Below are 20,797 nucleotides of genomic sequence, written 5' to 3' on the forward strand. Positions count from 1 at the left end.
TTACTTTACGCATATCAAGAGAAGAGAAAAAAAATTCTGTTATACATATAATATTTATTACTTATTTCAAATCATTTTCTCAAATCTAATAAAATATGCATCAATTAATATGAGTATCATGGTAAATTATACGCTTCATTTATTATTTCTTAAGAGGCATGAAAAGTTAAAACGTAACAGTTAAAAGTGAACGAATGGAGTATATTATAACATAGCATGAAAATTAATTTCATAAAAAATAGTGAATGAGTGTATTTATAAAATAGTTATAGGTAAATTCTTTAACGAAGTACTACTTGGCAATAGAGTGTTCTGGTAACCTGTTTATTGTGTAAATAGCTCGTAAATCACACAGGAGATGTAAATCACATTAGGCAAGTTCGATGCGACGAACTCAGAAGGCTGTTAGTGAGGGAAATCGATCTCAGGTCTCCCATATGGGAAACTGGGGCAGGCTAAACTATATTGTTCAAATCATTCTTAAAGAGTTTTATTTTGCTCATCGGATCTCAATAAAGACCAAATATTTTGAACGACTGATTTATCGTTCAACTAAAATATTTTGAACAACTAAAAAAAATAAAGAAGTATAAACAATCTTTACATTGTTATAGCTTATATTTCTAATAATAATGCAAGTCGACAGTCTACAATTAAGTATTAATAATAATGTATTTTCATACAAAATTGCATCATTGCCTGTCCCCTCCCACTATTCATAACCTCTAATTATAATTACTACCCACTAACCCTCTTCTTTTTTCTTATTTATAACCAAATATTTTATGTTTGACCTCACTAACCAATTATTCATTAAAAAAGATATAAAACCCCACATAAGATATTAATTAATTAAAAAGAAATATCCCCAACAGACAGGAGGAAGCTACATTTGCAGAGAAGCACTGCAACTCTGGTACTATTTGTAGTAGTATTAATTTTCAGATTCTTGATAATCAATCTCATTCATTAGTAGACTCAATTTCAAAATCATTAAACCTCCAACTTTTTTATTTTTTTTAATTTTTTTTCATGCTTCTCTTTTACTGTATTATAGGCACTACCAAACACTGATAACAACTGAGATTTCTCTTTCCCTTTTACTTCAAAGGAAGGTTTCCTTTTTGGTATTTGCTTCAATTAAGGAAGGTCTATTTTCCATTTTCTAAAAGACCCTCTATCTTTTTTTTCTTGGTATATTTTCATATCTCAATTTTTTCATAAAAATGGGATTTTTTTTTTTTTTTTTGATTTTTTTGGGCTATGATTTGATTTGAATGGCTTTATTTCCAAATGGGGTTTGGGCATTTTAGAAGTATAAGAGATCTGGGGTTTAGATTTTGCTTCATTGTTTGGGAAGAAGTTGTGTTATAGTGTTCTTGGGTGGCTTATTTCTGCTTCTGGGATCTCATTGCAAATAGGTAAAGACTGAAACTTTGTGCATTTTTTTGTGTTTTTGTGAGTAAAATTGAATCTTTGTGTATCTTTTTGTGTTTCTGTGAGTAAAGATTGAATCTTTACACATTATTTGTGTTTCTGTGAGCTTGTGCATTTGCTTTAGCATTGAAAGTTTGAAGCTTTAATGTTTGATTTCTTGTATATTTAAAGAACTGCATAATTTGATTATATTTGATCTATTCCCTTTTCAGTTATAACAATTCTTTGTGTTTCATATATGGAATTAAATAGGTAAAGAATGAATCTTTGTGCAATTTTTTGTTGTTCTGTGAACAACCGGGAGGTCACGGGTTCGAGCCGTGGAAACAACCTCTTGTAGAAATGCAGGGTACGAGTGCATACAATAGACCCTCGTAGTCCGGCGCTTCCCCGGACCCGCGCGTAGCGGGAGCTTAGTTCATCGGGCTGCCCTGTGAACTTGTGCACTTGTTTTAACATTGAAAGTTTGAAGCTTTGGTTATTTCTTGTATATTTAACGAAGTGCATAATTTGATTGTATTTAGTCTATTCCCTTTTCAGTTATAATAACAATCCTTTCTGTTTCATTTATGGAATTAATATCATCTCTTTTTCCCTCATAACTCTGCCTATCTGAGCTTGCAAAATGTCAGTTCCAAACCTTTTGTCTAAAAAATAGTCTAACTACGATAATCCTCTAATACTGGAATGTATACGAAGGATTCGTATAGCCGATTTCAACTTATATGGAATTGAGACATAATTGAATGGTTGATCTGTTTTTTGCCTCCTCTCGTCTGCATCATATGATTTGCTAGTTCCCCACTTGTGGGAAATTATTGGGCTTGCTGTTGTTGTTCTCGTCTACATCATACGAGTTGCTAGTTATCAGATAATTAGAGGGGTTTCTTTCCATTGAAATAACCATTTTGCATCTATGAATACATTAAGATAGTAAAAGTTTCCATTTTTAAATGAACAAATTCTTTAATATATATAAGTTACATGATAGGCAGTGCCAACTAGTTGTGATCAAAGACTGATTATTGTTGTTACACTTAAATAGGTTTCGCTATTAGTCTGGTTGTTAGTGTAGGAATAAGCGTGATATTTAGAGAACCTCCAATTTCAGAAAATTGCCAATTTACCTTAGAAGACTAATTATTTATTAGTATTTGACTAAAATAGGCCGAATAGAGCAAACTTGATATAGAGGATTCATATGGCCAACCCCAACTTTTTTTTTTGGTATTAAGGCATTGTTGATTGATCGATTGATACATAAGAATAAGATAGATGATCGCTAGTTCATTTTGGAGCTGCTTGTCTGTATTTTTTTTTCCTTTTTATTTTTTTGATTTTCTTATTTTCTATTTTGCAGGTTCACCAAGAATGGCATCTGATCTTAATTTCCAACTGTCTAAGAAAACCCATATATTCCATCTAAAGGTGTGGGTTTTATTAGCCATCTTTGTAGGACTTTTTATTGTAATCATTCTTTTGCTGCTGCCGTTTTGTTTTTCTCGTAAGAAATCCAGAAAGTTTCATGATACACTACCCATAAGCCAAATTCCTGATGTGTCTAAAGAAATAAGGGTTGATCAAAATTCAGCAAGCAAATACGGCGGCCTTTATAGGAATCCCCTTGCATATCAGGACACATACAGTGAGAAAGATTCAGATAAGCTTTTGGCTCATTCAAATATTGACAAGATGAAAGATTTTGACATTACCAGTCAATCAGACTCATTTACTTATTTAGACAAAGACGGAACATTTGAGTCAGGGGAAAATGGAGCTGCTGGAACAGTATATCATCCTTCACATCCTACGAATGTCCCGTCCCCTTTATCCGGTCTACCTGAATTCTCTCACTTGGGTTGGGGCCATTGGTTTACTCTGCGCGACCTTGAAACGGCGACTAACAAGTTTTCTAAGGAAAATATAATTGGAGAGGGTGGTTATGGCATTGTTTATCGGGGACAGCTGATCAACGGAACTGAAGTTGCTGTTAAAAAGCTACTGAATAATTTGTAAGTTTGGATATGCTTATACTGTTCCTTCAAAAAGTTAGTTTCCTCACTTACACCTATACAGATTATTTGACATGTGGGATATTTTATCTCTAGAGGACAAGCAGAGAAAGAATTTCATGTGGAAGTTGAGGCTATTGGTCATGTGCGACATAAAAATTTGGTTAGACTTTTGGGCTACTGTATTGAAGGAACTCACAGGTACTCGTTTCCTGAGTCTCGTATGTCTTTCTTCATTACATCGTATAGGCAGTGCAAAAACTTACCACAATGTTTAGCAGTGTAACTGCACCTTTTCTGTTGAAAACTTGGGATTCAATCCTCATCTCCTGATTTAGGAAATAAAAACGAGAAAACAAGATTTTTAGGTGATACAATGGAAAAGTAAAAACTGATATTCCACCATCCTCTCTTGCTGCTGATGTTGGATATGATATTCATTTGTCAACCTCTTTTCGCAAATGTGCAAATTTTCGCATTTAATAGTTTAGTTTACCTTCTTTAGTACCAATTGAAAGGATAATGGCTTCTGGTAAACTTCTTTTTGTGATGCTAAGAGACATGTTTTTATCTTGTGTTAATAAGTGGAGATAAATTTCAGCATTGTTAGTCCGACCACAAATAACGAAACTGCTTTCTGCAACTTCAGAAAAGTGAACTTACTTCAGATGTCACTTTGTATCGTGATCCTTGTTGTATTTTAGGTTATTGGTTTATGAGTACGTAAACAATGGGAATTTAGAGCAATGGCTACATGGAGCTATGCGACAGCATGGGTACCTTACATGGGAAGCCCGGATGAAGATTCTCCTTGGCACCGCTAAAGCGTGAGTTTTCTCCTATTTAACTTTGCATTTACTTGTCTCACATTTTTTTGTTCCTGTTATTAATGCTTTTCATACTTGTAGTCTTGCATATTTACACGAGGCAATTGAGCCCAAGGTGGTGCATCGCGACATAAAGTCAAGCAACATATTGATAGATGATGACTTCAACGCAAAAATTTCTGATTTTGGCCTGGCCAAGTTGCTGGGTGCGGGGAAGAGTCACATTACAACCAGAGTTATGGGCACTTTTGGGTAAGTACTTTTATAGAGCTATTTTGGATACGCGTAATTCTCTTTTCTCACACCTTGTGTTTGGATCTTTTTCTCACAACAGATATGTAGCTCCTGAGTATGCAAATAGCGGTCTCCTGAATGAGAAGAGTGATGTGTATAGCTATGGCGTTGTGCTTCTAGAAGCCATCACCGGAAGAGATCCAGTGGATTATGGTCGCCCTGCCCCCGAGGTATGCTCTCCCAGTGTTATTATTAGTAAAGAAGTGTCTACAGCGAGCTTATTGCTTTGAGCCACAATTATAGAATCCTCTCCGAATTTTCTCTTTCACCAGGCACATAGTTCAAAGCCCATTATCTGACGATTATGAGGTTTATTGGAATTTAAGGTTCAATCTTGGAAATATAGTATCCCACTTAACCAACCAGCAAAACCACTTGTTACTAATAGTATCTAGTTTTTGCATCACAAAGAGAATGGTTGACTAATATGGCTAACATTGAACTTGTTAAAATGAAATGGTAGAATAACTGAAAATTGAAAAATGAGATTATTCAGAAACACGTTGACTGCCGAGATTGCGCATCGAATGAACTTATCGGTCGATCTTGCACATTTTACAGTAAGTTATGCTCTCTTAATTCTGCTTCTTATGATCTTTTCAGAACTTTATTCTCTTATTGAAAACCTACTTGAATTAAAAATCTCACCTCTATCAAAAGCTTTAATTTCATAAATGGAACTACATATTATAGGCCCTTTTGAAACCACAGTTAGTAATTTGAACTTTAACTTATCCAAAAAAGGTAATACGAACTTTGGAGCTAGTTGAGCGACTCCACGTCTTTGGCCCTTCTAGCAAGTATTTTGCTTGCATGTTTGGATGTACAATAATGACCTAACTAAGGAAATAACTATTCTTTCAGACCGCTTAAGCATTTAGCTAGGTTGACCTAGATAATTTAACAGTAAGATAAAAGTCTAATGGCGACTTAGGAATAAATTTCAGTTTAAGTAGATTCACCAAAGGGAGAAAAGCATGTCACGTGCGCAAGGGGATGAGAAACAAATTGAGAAATGGTCCAAAAAATGCTTTCATGTGAACACATCTTGATTTTCCACATTATGATTGTTGTGCTGGTATGCTGTTTGTTTGATGTACAGGTAAATCTTGTCGATTGGCTCAAGATGATGGTTGGCAGCAAACGCTCAGAAGAAGTGGTTGATCCAACAATCGAGACAAGGCCTTCCACAACTGCCCTTAAACGAGCTCTGTTAACAACTTTAAGATGTCTCGATCCAGATTCTGATAAAAGGCCTACAATGAGTCAAGTTGTTCGAATGCTTGAATCTGAGGAATATCCAATACCACGAGAGGTTACATACTAACTGAAGATTTTCTGAGTTATTTAAGTTTTTCAATGCTCTAAATTTGTTGGTATTTTAGGGTCGAAGACGGAGAAAGAGCCAGACAGGTGCTGAAGAAACAGAATCTCATAATCGGAAGTCTAACACAGATAGCAGTGAAAAACCAATTTTGACGATGAAGAGTAGAAGCGATAAATAAACACATAAACACACAGGGGCAATCGCCAGATTGATGACTTAAAGTTACTGTCTCTGAAATGAGAGGAGTGGCACATAAAGGATCCATAATTTTTTCAATTTGGTATATCTTATCATACTTGTAATTGTTTGAAAGAATCATTTTTATGTGCATGAAAATCAGTCAGTATATATAAGTTCCTCATTTTTTTACTCTGCCTTCTTTACATACATGGTTATGTATAGCTAGTTAACATGCATCATGCTTTTGTCCTATCCAAAATTTTTGTTACATTATTCTTGCCAATGGCAAAAGTTCAATGGTTTCTGCAATACAATTGAAGTGCTGTGTCAAACTTGTTTGTAAGTTGTAGCATTTTTTGTGTGGAAAAAAGACAACTGCAACTAGCCAACCCCAATATACACCAATAACCTGAGAGTGGATACACTAATTTTCTTTTTTCTTTCTTTTATCCGGCTTGGATATTTTGAAGGTTAACCTCGCAAAGGGGAGCCTTGAAACAACGGTAAAGTTGTCTCCGTGTGACTTATAGGGAGCAACCACTAATGCTTGCATTAGGGTAGGCTGTCTACATCATGCCCCTTGGGGTGCGGTCCTTATCCGGACCCTACGTGAACGCGGAATGTCTTGTGCACCGGGCTGTCCTTTTATAATGGTGGACATCTAGTCAAATTGCGCGTACCTCAACTGTCACTGAATACCTATTACCTTTCACCAACATAATTGCCGGATAATTTCGCCATCCAAAGCTTTTATATAGGCGGGAAGAAATCACCCGTCTTGTTTTTTTTGTCTCTGATGGGATTTAAACTCTCGTCTCCCATAGTTTTTATCACATCTCAATTTACCACTAGGCAACACTACCTCTTGTATGATTAATTTTGTCAAGGTAAAATATGATTCATTTCAAATGCATCAACTCAAGATGTTCCTGCAACTTTGGGGGGTATCTGTGTGTTGTGGGGGTGGGTGGGGGGGACACTATTGCAAGTTGCATGATAAGTATCCTCTAAACACAAATAGACAGTAATTATCTTCTCAAGAAATTGAAATGATAAGATGGCACCATAAGGACAAACTGTAATACATATGAAATCAGTGCTAAAATACAATCTGCAGTTTATAGCTTTCCTTTTCCAGTGATTGTCTCCTATAACTGGTGGTTTGATACACCTCAACAGAACCCATGAAAATCAATATGCAAAGCCATTTTTCATTACTGCAAATATACAATAGTTCTTTGGCATACAATCAACAGAACAAGGAGGGGGGGGGGGGGGGACACTAATGTGCAGTAGTTTCCTAGGCGACCACTAATATTGTGATCATGATGTAAAGGCTGGAGAATGGAGAAAATTCACAAGCTTGATGTTCAACTTGGTACAGGTCGAGGCAACAGAGGCTGAAGAGCCTTTACTACAATGCTCATATTTGGGCGGAAATCAGCTTCATATTGCACGCACAAGGCAGCAACTGCAGCCATCTGTTTCAGCATTGGAGATGTAAGAAAATGGAGATGATGAAAATCAAACAGAAATCATAGAATATAACGAAATGTTTCATCTAAAGCTGATTCAGATGCTCCTTTGGTTACTAATTGACATACTTTGGTCGCAAAGATAGGAATACATACTTTCATTAAGCAAGAATTTTTTGTTTCAGCGCACATACCTTTGCGACTGCCTTGGGTGGGTATTCTGTATTTAGCCTAGCATCAACACACTGCTTCACTTTATCTTCACTAAGTCTTGGCGTTGCCTGTTTGCGGTGGTGTTTAAATCAATAAAAAATCAAAATGAACTACTCCACTGAAAAATACTGTATCAGATAAATCATGTGAAAATCTAGAAGGCTATACCCAAGTTACAAGACTCTGTTGCCCACGTGGCAATGTATGATCTACAGGTTTACGGCCAGTAAGTAGTTCCAGTAGCACAACACCAAAGCTGTAAACATCACTCTTTGAACTCAACTGACCAGTCATTGCATATCTGCAACACAGGGATGAGGGTGAACGCGGGCGTTGGAAATTCCATCAGCATAAAAATGAATAATACTTTCAGTTCAATATTAGATTAGTCACGGGGAAGATCAACTTATAATAAATTAACCAAGCCTGTTGATTATTTGTATTATGCAACCAGAAATGGACTCACTCCGGTGCATGATAACCAAAGGTTCCTAGAACACGTGTGGAATGAAGACGAGCTGCCATATCAGGGGCTTGATTTGATAAATCAAAATCCGCTATCTTAGCGACATCATCATCAAAGAGCAAAATGTTGCTAGATTTAATATCACGATGAATGATATGAGGCTGCGCTTTTTCATGCAAGTACTCCAGTCCTCTTGCAGCCCCAACTGCAATTTTAACTCGTTGAGCCCATGACAATACTGGACCTGGCTGCGCACCCTTCACACCTTTTCTTCCTGCAATCACAAACTGAAAAATTATGCATTTTGCAGCAAATTAACAAAATATGTTACAAAAGGTTGTAAAAGAAGCATGATTGGCCACACACAGAAAAATAAACATCAACGGAAAGTTCCAATTCTCTCTGTCAGATTGGCCATACATACAGAAGAAATGTTCAACACAAACCTACAAGTCATAGTATTCTATACAACTATTTCTTTTCCTTTTTTGAGATGGAAAACAAATATTCTATACAACTGTTGGACTTTGATCAATCCAATTTACCAATTAAATTTTAAAGGGCTACCCATACTTCTCTTAAACCAATTTTCAACAACTTCAAAACTAATTTCTTATATTTTAGTGTTTATCCAAACCATGGTTAATGGGAATTGAGATGGAGTATATTTTTAAAAGAGAATTATATACAACAAAAAGCAAAAAGAATAAAGAAAAATTGATGGATTCTTAATAAGCAAGGTCCTTTGAAGATATCGTAGGTCCAAACACTCTTAAATATGGAACTTCACAAAAAACTTTCATTATACATGTCAGAGAATGCTTTAAAAAAGAACTTTAGAATTTGGGATGAAGCATGTATTGGCCACTAATAAGGGGGTCTTTTACTGCACGGCGCATTAATGAAGTACTTAAAGTGGAGTCTGAAATGTACTTAGACATAGTTGGATTGAATAGCAATAAATTCCAAACACAAGCTACGGAGACGAGTTCTTGGGATTTGCCAAAAAATTTGACTCATCTCGGCTTGAGGAACCAAATGCACAAAGAATTATGGATAAATCTACAGGTTTTAGTACTAATGAGAAGTAGGGGTGGGCGTTCGGGCAGTTCGGATTGCGTATGAAATTTCGGTTTGGATTTTCAGTTTTCGGATTGACGAAATGACAATCCAAATCCAATCCAAATAAGTTCGGATTGGATCGGATTTTTTAAGTTCGGTTTCGGATTAATCGGTTTGGATATTTTGGATTTTCGGTTTTGAGCTTATAAGTTGAGATGTTTCTTCTTTTTACAAAAATGAATATCCAAATGAAGTACTCATGTTAAATTGCCTGAAAAGTTCTTCATTCTCACCGCAGTCATCCAAATGAAATATTAAAGTAATAAAATTATTATATAAAAAATACAATAGAGACGTTAATACGTCAGATAAGAAGTAGAAATAGTAAAACCATGTCCAAATAGAAAGTATTCTCATAATAACTTAGTAATTAATATTGAACATATATGATGTAGGGTATTGAACTTATAACTATTGACATATGGATAATGGACTAAATATAAAGTATAAGAATTTTGGATTTTCGGATATCCAAAAATTCAAAGTACCAAATCCAATATCCAATCCGAAATCCAAAAATTTTAAAAATTAAATCCAAAATCCAATCCATAATCCGAAAATCCAAACCAAAAATCCAAGAACTTCGGATTTCGGTTTGGATTTCGGGTTTGCCCAAAGTTGCCCACCCCTAATGAGAAGGTAAGGATTAAAACTTGGTCCCGATAGAGTTTATAGCAAACTTACCGTGAAGAATGTCATGAAGAGATCCATTTGGGGCATACTCATAGGCTAGCACACGAAGACCGCCATCCACACAATAACCGAGCAATTCAACCACATTTTCATCTTTTAGTCTTGAGACCATTGAGACCTGTAATTACATGCGTCATCTCTAGGCAAGGTTACCAAGGTATGTGCAATTTGACATAGTCAAATAAAAGATAATACGGAGGAGCTAACCTGAGCTAAAAATTCTCGATCAGGCTGCTTACTCGAGTCTAACTTTTTAATGGCTGCAGCCCTGCCGCTTTTCAAGACACCATGGTATACCCTTCCATATGATCCCTCACCTATCAAAGATTTCGTACCAAAGTTATCGGTGATGTCCTTCAACTCATCAACAGCAATGGAAGGAACAGCAATGGGCTGGATGTTCACAGTCTGCATCTCTTTTTGTGCACTTTCTGTGGCACGCTGACCTCCATTGTTGCCTATGAAATATTCTCCAGTTAGGATTCTATGGAAATAAAAAGTTCATAGAATTAAAGCAGGATATTAGATGAAGAAAAGGGCCAAAAATAATAGCTAAAATCCCAAGCAATCAACCAAAGGCTAGAACATTTTACATGATCATTTATCAATTCTCAACGATTCAATTGGAACGCGATCACGAAGCATCAAATACAAACATACTAAATCTTTGAGCTTCCAATTTATTGATACCCAAGTAAAGAGTTTCAACAGTTTCTTCCAATTTCAACAATAAAATAAATTCCCAATGTTCAAGTATTCACCCCAACCCTAGCGTCTAGCCCTCGGGGATTTCTCACTAAGCAAAATAAGCATACACCATATCCCTAGAAGTCCCGACACCAAACCCCACTTCCCCAACCTTTCCCTTATCTGAAACCTCTAATGTGAGAGGGTAATTCCTCCAAGAACTCCTAGGCTTAGAAGGGATATTACTAGAACAACTACTACTACTATGCCTCAATACTAAACGAATTTAGTCAGCTCGCTCGATATTGCTATAATAGCAACTATTACTATGCATCAACTTTAAGCTAAGGTCAGGTAAGGCTTAGAGGGGATATTGCTACAACAAAATTACTACTATGCCTCAATCGTGAACTAACTTAGACAGCTAAGGTTATATCGCTACAACTACTACTACTACTATGCAACAGTCTCTAAGCTAATTTGGTCAGCTAAGGCTTAGAGGGAATATTGCTATGACAATTACTACTACTAGCCTCAATCCTAAACTAATTTAGTCAGCTAAGGCGATATCGCTACAACAACTACTACTACTATGCAACAATCTCTAAGCTAAGGACAGCTATGGCTTAGAGGGGCTACTGCTACAACAACAACAACTACAACTACTACTACCACAATCCTAAGCTAATTTGGTCAGCTAAGGCTTAGAGGGGATATTGCTATGACAATTACTACTACTAGCCTCAGTCCTAAACTAATTTAGTTAAGGCGATATATTGCTACAACTACTACTACTACTGTGCAACAATCTCTAAGCTAAGATCAGCTAAGGCTTAGAGGGGATATTGCTATGACAATTACTACTACTAGCCTCAGTCCTAAACTAATTTAGTTAAGGCGATATATTGCTACAACTACTACTACTACTACTACTACTATGCAACAATCTCTAAGCCAAGGTCAGCTAAGTCTTAGAGGGGCTATTGCTACAACAATAACTACTACTACTATGCACAATCCTAACTAATTTGGTCAGCTATATAAATCATCTTATATTCATTCAGCTCTATTTGAGCAAATTTCCACAGAAAAAATATAATGGAAATGGAAACAAAGTACATGGAGGAAACTAACCAGCTGAATTGTGTGACATGAATGGCCCATTATCAGCAGCTCTGTGCATTTCATCCTCCTCACAACAACTAAAGCAGCTCATACTTCTTTTCAACAAAATTCTGCAAAAATACAACCAACTTAAAAAACCCTCATTTTTTAACAAATTCAAAGAGTCTTGAACAAAAATTGAAGAAAAAAACAATCTTTTAAAATAGGTCGCCCCCTTTTTTTTTCAAAAAATAAACAAAAATTGAAAGAAACCCAAGATTTATATACCTACAGAATTTTAGAAAATCCGCAAAAAAGAGCAGAAATTAGAAGTTCTTACAATATTCTGCAACAGATGTAACGTTCTTGGAAATTAATGTTGTGAAAATGTGTGAACTGAGAGAGCAATAAAGGAAGAAGAGAGTAATCAAAACACAATGTAACACGCTATAAGAGAAAAGTACTACAAGTAATACACAAATATTATAAATTATTTTTTTTTAAAATTATTATTATTAGTAGTATAGTAAAAGAATAAACAGTGTGGAAAAGAATAATGTTGGCTAGTTGGTGCGTCTCTGTCATCCACCCTTGACTTGGGCTCTTCTTTTTTATTTACACATGCACTGACACATAAGATAAAAAGTGTTTGTACTTTGCGCACACACACACACTGTTTTTGCTGTAAATGGAATGGAATTAACACATTCTTTTTTTGGTAACTCCATTTACAGCTTCTTTGGATGGTTGTAACAACGGCTGTTTGAATCGAATCGGAAAATCGCACCAAACCGGAAAACCAAATCAAATCGATTAAAAAATCCGATTTGGTTTGGTTTGACTTGATTTGGTATTGAGTAAAAAACTCGAACCAAACCGACATATAAATATATATCGAATCGGAAAATCGCACCAAACCGGAAAACCAAACCAAATCGATTAAAAAATCCGATTAGGTTTGGTTTGACTTGATTTGGTATTGAGTAAAAAACTCGAACCAAACCGACATATAAATATATAGATTTTATTTATATTTTAAAGACTTTATAGTAATTTTTCTTTAGAAAATATAGAAATATTTGGAATCCTCTCATGTATTAACCTTGAAAGCGTAAATTAACGAAAAATTATTGTTAGACGACTAAGAAAATAACTATCATGTGTTATTAAAAAAATTCTCTCATTAGAATATTTTAATAGATCATATGTTTGTCAATTTTTTCTATATTTACTAAACATATATTCACTTATCAAAACTTTATCTATAATTTTAAAAAAGTAAGATTGAAATAATATACATGTAACAAAAAAAACCGAAAACCCGACAAAACTGAACCAATCCAAACCGATATAATTGGTTTGGTTTGGTTTTGATAAAAATCGAATCAACCCGGTCCATGTACACCCCTAGTTGTTACACATCGTTTCATAATATTATTATAACATACTGTATCGTGTGATGAATATAATGTTTGGATGGATTGTATCATTTGTTGTTGTTTCATGATATCACACAGTAGCAATATGAAGAATAAACTTACAATATTATAAAGAAAAATTATAATATGGGGTAAATTGATAATATAAAAAGGTAGGGTAAATGATAAAATAAAATTATTTAATAATAAGGAAGGGTGAGATGAGAGAAAAAGACAAGATAACGATGCAACCTCACCAAATCAATCGTTACATAAAGTGACATATTTCGTCATTACGTAACGACGGATTTAACGATACGATATAATAAAATTTAAGTAACAACCAAAACAAACATCGTATTTAAAGTAACAATTTGATACAATACAATAAGTAACAACCGTCCAAACAAGCTGTTAGGCTTAGGCCTTTCCGTTTTCTTTAATATAATTATATTTGACAAACCATGTATTAATAGAAATTAAATAACTTTATTTTTGGTTACATTTTTTGTCGAATTTTACCCTTGTTAGGAAAATATCTTCTTCTTTTTTCTTGACCTCAAACGGAGCTCAAACTTGTAAGTAACTTTAGACCAAAGTTAAAGATTGACGGATAAAATAAGGACCTTTTTTCGTGTAATTTGAACATATTAAGTTCACTCATTTTAAATTGAAGCTCAAGGACAAATACAACATAATTTTCTCACATCAAGGATATAAATAAATTATTGAAATTTGGTCTTTACACGTTAATTATAGTGCACGAAATACATGTGTTATGTGTATTTTGTCACAAAAATAATTTTGGAAAAATAACATTGTATAGCTCATGTAAAATAATAGTCGAAAAAATATATAAAATTTTATATTTTATATATATATATATATATATTCTGTAAGTTATATACAAAAAATATACAAATTTTATATACTTTTTGGCTATCGTACTTTTTGCGTTATTTCAGTAATACATAGGCGTTTGTTTGTGGAAAACTTAAGAATAATTGTATTATTTCAGTTTTTGCCTCGCAAAAAACAAATTCTCATTTTAGACTCTTTAATTTCCGTGACAAAAATAATTGTTTTGCGTTATTTCAGTTCCGGACTCTACAAAGGGGGCATTTCTACAAAATTTCCAACAATTAAACACCTCTTTTGGAAACTCGCGAGTTACGTAATTATTCCTTATGCGCAAATATAGAAAGTTGTAATTATGTAAATATCTAAATTGGAAAATTTAAACTCTCTCAAAGGCTTAAAAATAGTAAAAACATAAAAATAGTACTAAAAGATTCGAATATGCACAAAAGAATTCTTGTCCCTATTGTCAAATCTATAAATAGCTTCAATAATCGAAATGTTTAATCATCCAAAAAAAAACAAGAAATTAAGTTTCTCACTTAAAAAACCCTTAAGAAAATTCAGCTTTGAAGGAATTAAATCAGAATAGAATTTTCCTTCCATTACAGCAAAGAAATAAAGGTAAATATTTTCTTATTATACATGCAATGAATTAGCCTTCAAATGCAATTTGATTAAATCTTGATAAATCTTCCTTACATTTCTACAAGGGACTGATTATCAGTGACGGAATTAGAAATTTTAATAAAAGAATTTCGACAAATGAAACAATTATTAAACCTGGAATTCAAATTCAGTAACCGAGTAAGATGTTTGAATAAATTTTACCGATATTCTAAAAACTTTTTCATAGTATAATTTTTTCGATAAAGTAAATTCACTTAAATCCCTTTTGAATCATATATGAAATGATATTTTTGCATCATTCTTCAATGAACTTCTGCAATTATAATTCCTATCCTCCTTTTGACATAAAAATTTTTAGATTTTTTTCTTGACTTTCTTATATCACAAATAATCAAAAAATACTAATAAATTGACTATGCATTTTTTTCTTTTTCTAAATTTCTTTTTATATTATTATATTTCAGGAAGGAAATTCAAGAAAAGAGACAAGAACCCAGAAAAAGAACGATAAAAATTTATCTGCACCGAACATTTACATCATGAAAACCGTCACCGTTACAATATTCATATTTTTTTGCATCAATATTTTCTCAAATATTGAAGCCACAAGTAGACTTCCAAATGAAAAATTGGTGGTGGTAAAAAACAACCACACAAATTACCTTACCATTCGATGTTTTTCTTTTGATGACAGTTTTCCATTAAATCATTTGATGTCAAATCAAGAATTCAGTTTCAAAGTAAATATTAGAAGAGTTTTTCCTACTGCTACAATGTTCAATTGCTCCACAAATATGGGAACTTTTGTGGCATTTCGATCAGATTATCAATGTGTTACAGATCCAGAACCTTGTCAATGGATGTTTGATGAGAATTTTACATATCTATACAGTTCAAAGGATAAAGAATAGGTACTTAACGAGTATAATCCGAATTACGAGTCTCTTAAACGAGGAGGAGTCATGAAAGGGTATTATGTTAACTAATCGTATACAGAAAATGGCCGATCTGAAGCACCGGCAAATCTAAGACGGATTCTGTCGAAAAACAAAGGAGATACAAGATATTAACACGATTCATCATGTGACGACCTACATCAACGGGTGAAGACAAACAATCCAGTATTAGAATGCCACGTGGTAAAATATCTTAACTGAAAGTTGGTTAAGAGTTCAAGTACCAGGTGTATTAGTTATGTATTTTAAGGTAGGTATAATTATTTAAATTTAGTGTCAGAATTACTTAAGAGTTTAGACAAATAGGTGAAATTAGGGAGGAAATGATATTTTATATCCGCTTACAATTTGAATAGAATAAAATGACTTTACAAGAATTTTCTATGTTTTATTTACAAATGCAATTCTATATTAATACAAATGAGCACCAAATTCCCTTCCCCCCTCCCCCCCAAAAAAAAAGAAAAAAAAAGGCCCTTGGTCCCGAAATTTTTTTTCTCAATATCCTATACTTTTTCTGTTTTAATTTACGTTATATTATTTACTTATTAATCCGCTCTAAAAAGATTGACATATTTTTATAATTTTAACTTCTTTACCATTAACAAAAAGCTACTATGATGCCCAAAATCATAAAATCCTAAGTTCTTATTATTTTAAATTTTGTATTAATTTAAATTATGTCACATAAATTAAGATGGAGGGACTATTATTTACGTTAAAATATCATGGTATAGCCAGTTTTTACACTGGTCAATGAAAAATAGCCACTATTTTGCTGCAATAGGGACCGGTCCAGTATAATATACGGGAGTTCTGGTGCATTTGTGTACGAACTCCAGCATATTATGCTGGACCGGTACACTTTGCTAACTCCTGTAAAATTTGCGGGAGACTGGAGCACCAGTGCTCCAAACTCCAGTATATTATACTGGACAATTATACTTGCTGGAATTCCAGTAAAATTTGCGGGAGTTCCAGCATAATTATGCTTGAACTCCCGTAAAATTTGCGGGAATTCCAGCATAGTTATCCTGGAACTCCCGTAAGCATACTTATGTTGGAACTCCCGTAAAATTTACGGGTGTATTTTTCCGGATTTTGAACAGTATTTTCGCTCAGATTTAAAGTGGCTAAATTTCGATAACTTTTGAAACTTGGCTATTTTTCAACGACCAGTGATAAATCTCGCTATTTTTAAATTTATCGCACTATTTACTTGTCACTATTAAAAGGGCAGTTTAGGCCCAGGCACAAATGACAATAGACAAAAAAATGACAACCAATTCCTTTTCTTTATCTTCCTCATCTTCTCTCTTTTCCTCAGCTCTACTTCCTCCCGCCGGCGGTAACCTTCGCCGTCTCTTCCACTTCCGGCAGCCACTCACTATCACCGCCGCCGGCGCCACTTCTTTTTCAGTGGCATTTCCAAAGAAAAAGCACTGGAAACAAGGTGAATATCCTGGTTTTACTGAACAAACTGGGTCCCATAACAAGAAAAGAACACCTATTAAGAATATTAAGAAAAAATTGGACAGAAAAAATAATGCTACAGCTTGGGTTAATACTGTTACTGAAGCTCTCTCTGATCATATTGATAAAAAACAATGGCTTCAAGCGCTTCAGGTTAGTTCTTGCTACTATCCCTTTCATTTCTTGATTTTACTTTTTTCTATATCCTTGTTAAATTTTGTGTATATCTTCCCCCCCCCCCCCCCCCCGCAAAAAAAAAAAAACCTTTTTTCTCTTAAACCCCTGCATATCCTCTACCCCCTCATTTTTTTAAGCAATTGATTGTGTATATTTGATTTTTGAAGACATGTTACTAGTCAATTTATCGTAAAGATACTTTTTTTTATTCTTTTAATTGAGAAATAAAGTAAGCTAAAACCAGTTTATAGGTGCAATATTACATGATTATTGATGCTAAAATGGAACAATGGCTATGAAAGTTCCGGCCCTGGTTTATAGATTTGTGAGATTGGGCATCTCTGAGCGGAGTGGAGTTCTTGCTTGTGTGGTTGCGGGGTTGTCTTTGTTTGAGCGCATCAGAGCCCGTTAGTGGAGTTGGTCCAAAAGCTGAAGTGGCCCAATTTCAGTAACGACCAGCATTTTCCGCACACTCAATTAATGACCAACTACAGCCATCGGACAAACTAGTCAAACCACCACTACTCACGGCGGGTGGCACCCAATTGTGGGCTGATGGCCAGTCTCATCGTGTAGACCTGAATTAAGAAGGTCGGAAGTTTTCTTAAAAGACCTATAATATCTTCAAAACATAATGCATTTGATCTTGTTATCCTCTCCATTGCTTAATGCAGTTACCTAGCTTCATTCTTTCTAAATACCTACCTCTCACTCCTATATTATTATTATTATTATTATTATTATTATTATTATTATTATTATTATTATTATTATTATTATTATTATTTTTATTATTATTATTATTATTATTATTATTATTATTATTATTATTATTATTATTATTATTATTATTCTCCTAATTTTAGCAAATATCCAGTTTTCTCATTACCTTCTGCATCCACCTTGGCGAAATTCAGAACCATTTTCTGTGTGGAACATTAATGGATATCTTATTTTTCTTTTATCTAATAACTTATCCGTGAATAATGAGATGCTTTCCAGCCTATATACTTTCCAAAACTGGAGTAATCGCTTCATTTAGGACCACCCTGAGTACCTTAAGCTCTTTGTTTGGAGAATTTTCACTATCAAATAAATTAAACCAGGAAAGTATCACTTTTCTGAGTTTTCAAAGTATTTACCTTGCATTTTTTGCACACATGAGTTCTCCTCGCACCCCGTATCCGCGAAAAGCGCAGAGGTAAATGGAAGGGTACCTGTTTTCTTTTTCTTTTCGAGGTAAATTTATTGCACCTCATTGATTTTTAGGCTTGAATTCCAACATCTCTTGCATTGTAACTCTTTGGTACTTCTATTGCTGGTGTTTTGCCAATTGGATGTTTCAATATAGTTGCTTTTTTGCGTCTAGGTATTTAAAATGTTAAAGGAACAACCCTTTTATCAATTGAAAGAAAGTACGTACATGAAGCTTCTTGTTCTTCTTGGGAAATGCGGGCAGCCAGGGCAAGCACAGCAACTTTTTGACACAATGATTGAAGAGGGATTGGAACCCACTACAGAATTCTATACAGCCTTGGTTGGTGCTTACTGTAGAAGCAACATAATTGACAAGGCATTTACTATTCTTCACCGGATGATCGAGCTCCCTCATTGTCAGCCAGATGTTTATACATACAGTATATTAATTAAGGCATGTGTGGATGCATCCCGATTTGATCTGGTTGAGTCTCTTTATGAACAAATGGCTGAACGTTCCGTAGTTCCTAACACTGTCACTCAAAATATAGTCTTGAGTGGTTACGGGAGGGCAGGGAAATATGAAGAAATGGAGAAAGTGCTTTCAGGAATGCTTGAGAGCATGAGCAGCAGACCTGATATATGGACAATGAACACTATTCTGAGCTTATTTGGCAACAAGGGGCAGATTGAAATGATGGAAAAATGGTATGAAAAATTTCGTAGTTTTGGTATTGATCCAGAGACGCGAACATTTAATATCCTTATTGGTGCTTATGGGAAGAAAAGGATGTATGATAAGATGTCATCGGTGATGGAGTACATGCGTAAACTCTCATTTCCATGGACAACATCAACTTACAACAATGTCATCGAGGCGTTTTCAGATATAGGTGATGCAAAGCATATGGAGTACACATTTGATCAAATGCGTACTGAAGGCGTGAGAGCTGACACCAAGACATTTTGCTGTCTCATTAGAGGATATGCAAATGCAGACCTTTTTCCTAAGGTGATCAACACTGTCCAATTAGCAGGGAAGTTGGAGATCCCTGAAAACACTTCTTTTTTCAATTCTGTTATTTATGCTTGTGCAAAGGCAGAGGACTTAGTGGAGATGGAGAGAGTTTTCAAGCGAATGAAAGATAAGCAGTGCCGACCAGATGACACAACTTACTCTGTTATGGTTGATGCATATAGGAAGGAAGGTATGACAGACAAAATCTATGATTTGGAGCAAGAAAAGCAGATGATGTCTGCCTCAAAGTTCAATGACAGTGTTAGTGGTGACGAGAAGCAAGAGTTAATGCCTACTTGAAAACTGAATATGCAATTTAATTTGACAATGCATTAGAGCGCCAAAGCTACATCATTAGTGGTTTTCTACTGAGCTGTAGAGTGATAAAATTACTCAGCTGTCGCCTTGTCAGTTAGTTTACGAAGAGTTGGAACCTAAGCCATGAATGGAAAACTGTTACCGTATCAGCGTAACCTCAATATAGTGTCATGTGGTATTTGCCATGTTTGTTCTCTGACTTAGTATCAGTAGTCTTGTTTTCCAAGCTAGCTCTTTATTATGTCAAGAATGCTGCATTTGAAGCTCCAAGCTGGTTGTGCTGTTCTGTACTTTTTGGTTGTTGCTTTTTATCGTTCAAATACCAATTCAGCATTTTCCTATTTTTGTTATATGAAGGATTATCGGAAACAGCCTTTCTGCCCTTCTACAGTAGATGTAAAGGTTGCGTATATCCTACCCTCTCCATACCACACTTGTGGGAATGCACTGGGTGGTGGTGGTGGTGGTTGTTGTTATATGATGGATTCATAGTGCTAGTTACCCTCTTCACTTTTCTTTTATTTGGGAAACATCTAGTTATTTTGGTAATGCACGTATTTGGTGGATTTGCATGTCTAAGCCTCCACACAAAATCCTCAACATAGAGAAAGCTACAAGCAAATAAAAACAAAAGTACAACAACACAAAGTAGGGTCTAGGGTGGGTAATGAGTACGCAGACCTTACCCCTACCTCGATGGGCATAGAAGCTATTTCCGATAGACCCTCGGCTCAGGAAGACAGAAATAAAATAAGAAAAGACAATTCATTAGTAACTTTAACAGAAACCGTAGAAATAGTAAGAGAAGCATAAAAATCAAAAGATAAATGACATGCAATAACAGTAACCAGTATCTAAGGCCCGAGGCTAAGATAAACAGAAAGGATAGTGTGGACTCAACATAAACCGCAAGCC

The 20,797-nt window shown here is 34.8% G+C and overlaps 3 protein-coding genes across 5 annotated transcripts; 2 read left to right on the forward strand and 1 right to left on the reverse strand.

Annotated features, from left to right (window-relative positions):
- Window positions 1-817: 817 nt before the first annotated feature.
- On the forward strand, window positions 818-6,266 carry LOC107763514 (putative receptor-like protein kinase At5g18500). Of its 2 annotated transcripts, none has more exons than XM_016582008.2 (8): window positions 818-916; window positions 2,798-3,449; window positions 3,546-3,650; window positions 4,154-4,276; window positions 4,358-4,528; window positions 4,611-4,740; window positions 5,673-5,885; window positions 5,956-6,266. In XM_016582008.2, exons 2-8 carry the CDS (start codon window positions 2,809-2,811, stop codon window positions 6,073-6,075), a joined length of 1,503 nt encoding a protein of 500 aa, XP_016437494.1. In that variant the 5' UTR covers window positions 818-916; window positions 2,798-2,808; the 3' UTR covers window positions 6,076-6,266. The 2 variants fall into 2 exon arrangements, with proteins under 2 accessions (XP_016437494.1, XP_016437490.1); XM_016582004.2 differs by having other exon boundaries at window positions 878-1,421.
- An 869-nt stretch (window positions 6,267-7,135) lies between these two features.
- Window positions 7,136-12,315, reverse strand: LOC107763528 (pto-interacting protein 1). 2 transcript variants are annotated; one of them, XM_016582017.2, is made up of 8 exons: window positions 12,178-12,315; window positions 11,868-11,968; window positions 10,254-10,504; window positions 10,038-10,164; window positions 8,232-8,505; window positions 7,934-8,066; window positions 7,747-7,833; window positions 7,136-7,558 (listed from the first exon to the last, which is right to left on the reverse strand). In XM_016582017.2, exons 2-8 carry the CDS (start codon window positions 11,947-11,949, stop codon window positions 7,448-7,450), a joined length of 1,065 nt encoding a protein of 354 aa, XP_016437503.1. In that variant the 5' UTR covers window positions 11,950-11,968; window positions 12,178-12,315; the 3' UTR covers window positions 7,136-7,447. The 2 variants fall into 2 exon arrangements, with proteins under 2 accessions (XP_016437503.1, XP_075097198.1); XM_075241097.1 differs by lacking the exon at window positions 12,178-12,315 and having other exon boundaries at window positions 10,254-10,530.
- A 4,624-nt stretch (window positions 12,316-16,939) lies between these two features.
- Window positions 16,940-20,253, forward strand: LOC107763533 (pentatricopeptide repeat-containing protein At3g06430, chloroplastic-like). Its single transcript, XM_016582021.2, has 2 exons — window positions 16,940-17,325; window positions 18,719-20,253. The coding sequence occupies exons 1-2, from the start codon at window positions 16,957-16,959 to the stop codon at window positions 19,862-19,864; spliced, it is 1,515 nt and encodes a 504-aa protein (XP_016437507.1). The 5' UTR covers window positions 16,940-16,956; the 3' UTR covers window positions 19,865-20,253.
- The last annotated feature ends 544 nt before the right edge of the window (window positions 20,254-20,797 follow it).

This window comes from Nicotiana tabacum, chromosome 20 (genome assembly GCF_000715075.1).
Source record: "Nicotiana tabacum cultivar K326 chromosome 20, ASM71507v2, whole genome shotgun sequence".
NCBI classification, from domain to species: Eukaryota; Viridiplantae; Streptophyta; class Magnoliopsida; order Solanales; family Solanaceae; genus Nicotiana; species Nicotiana tabacum.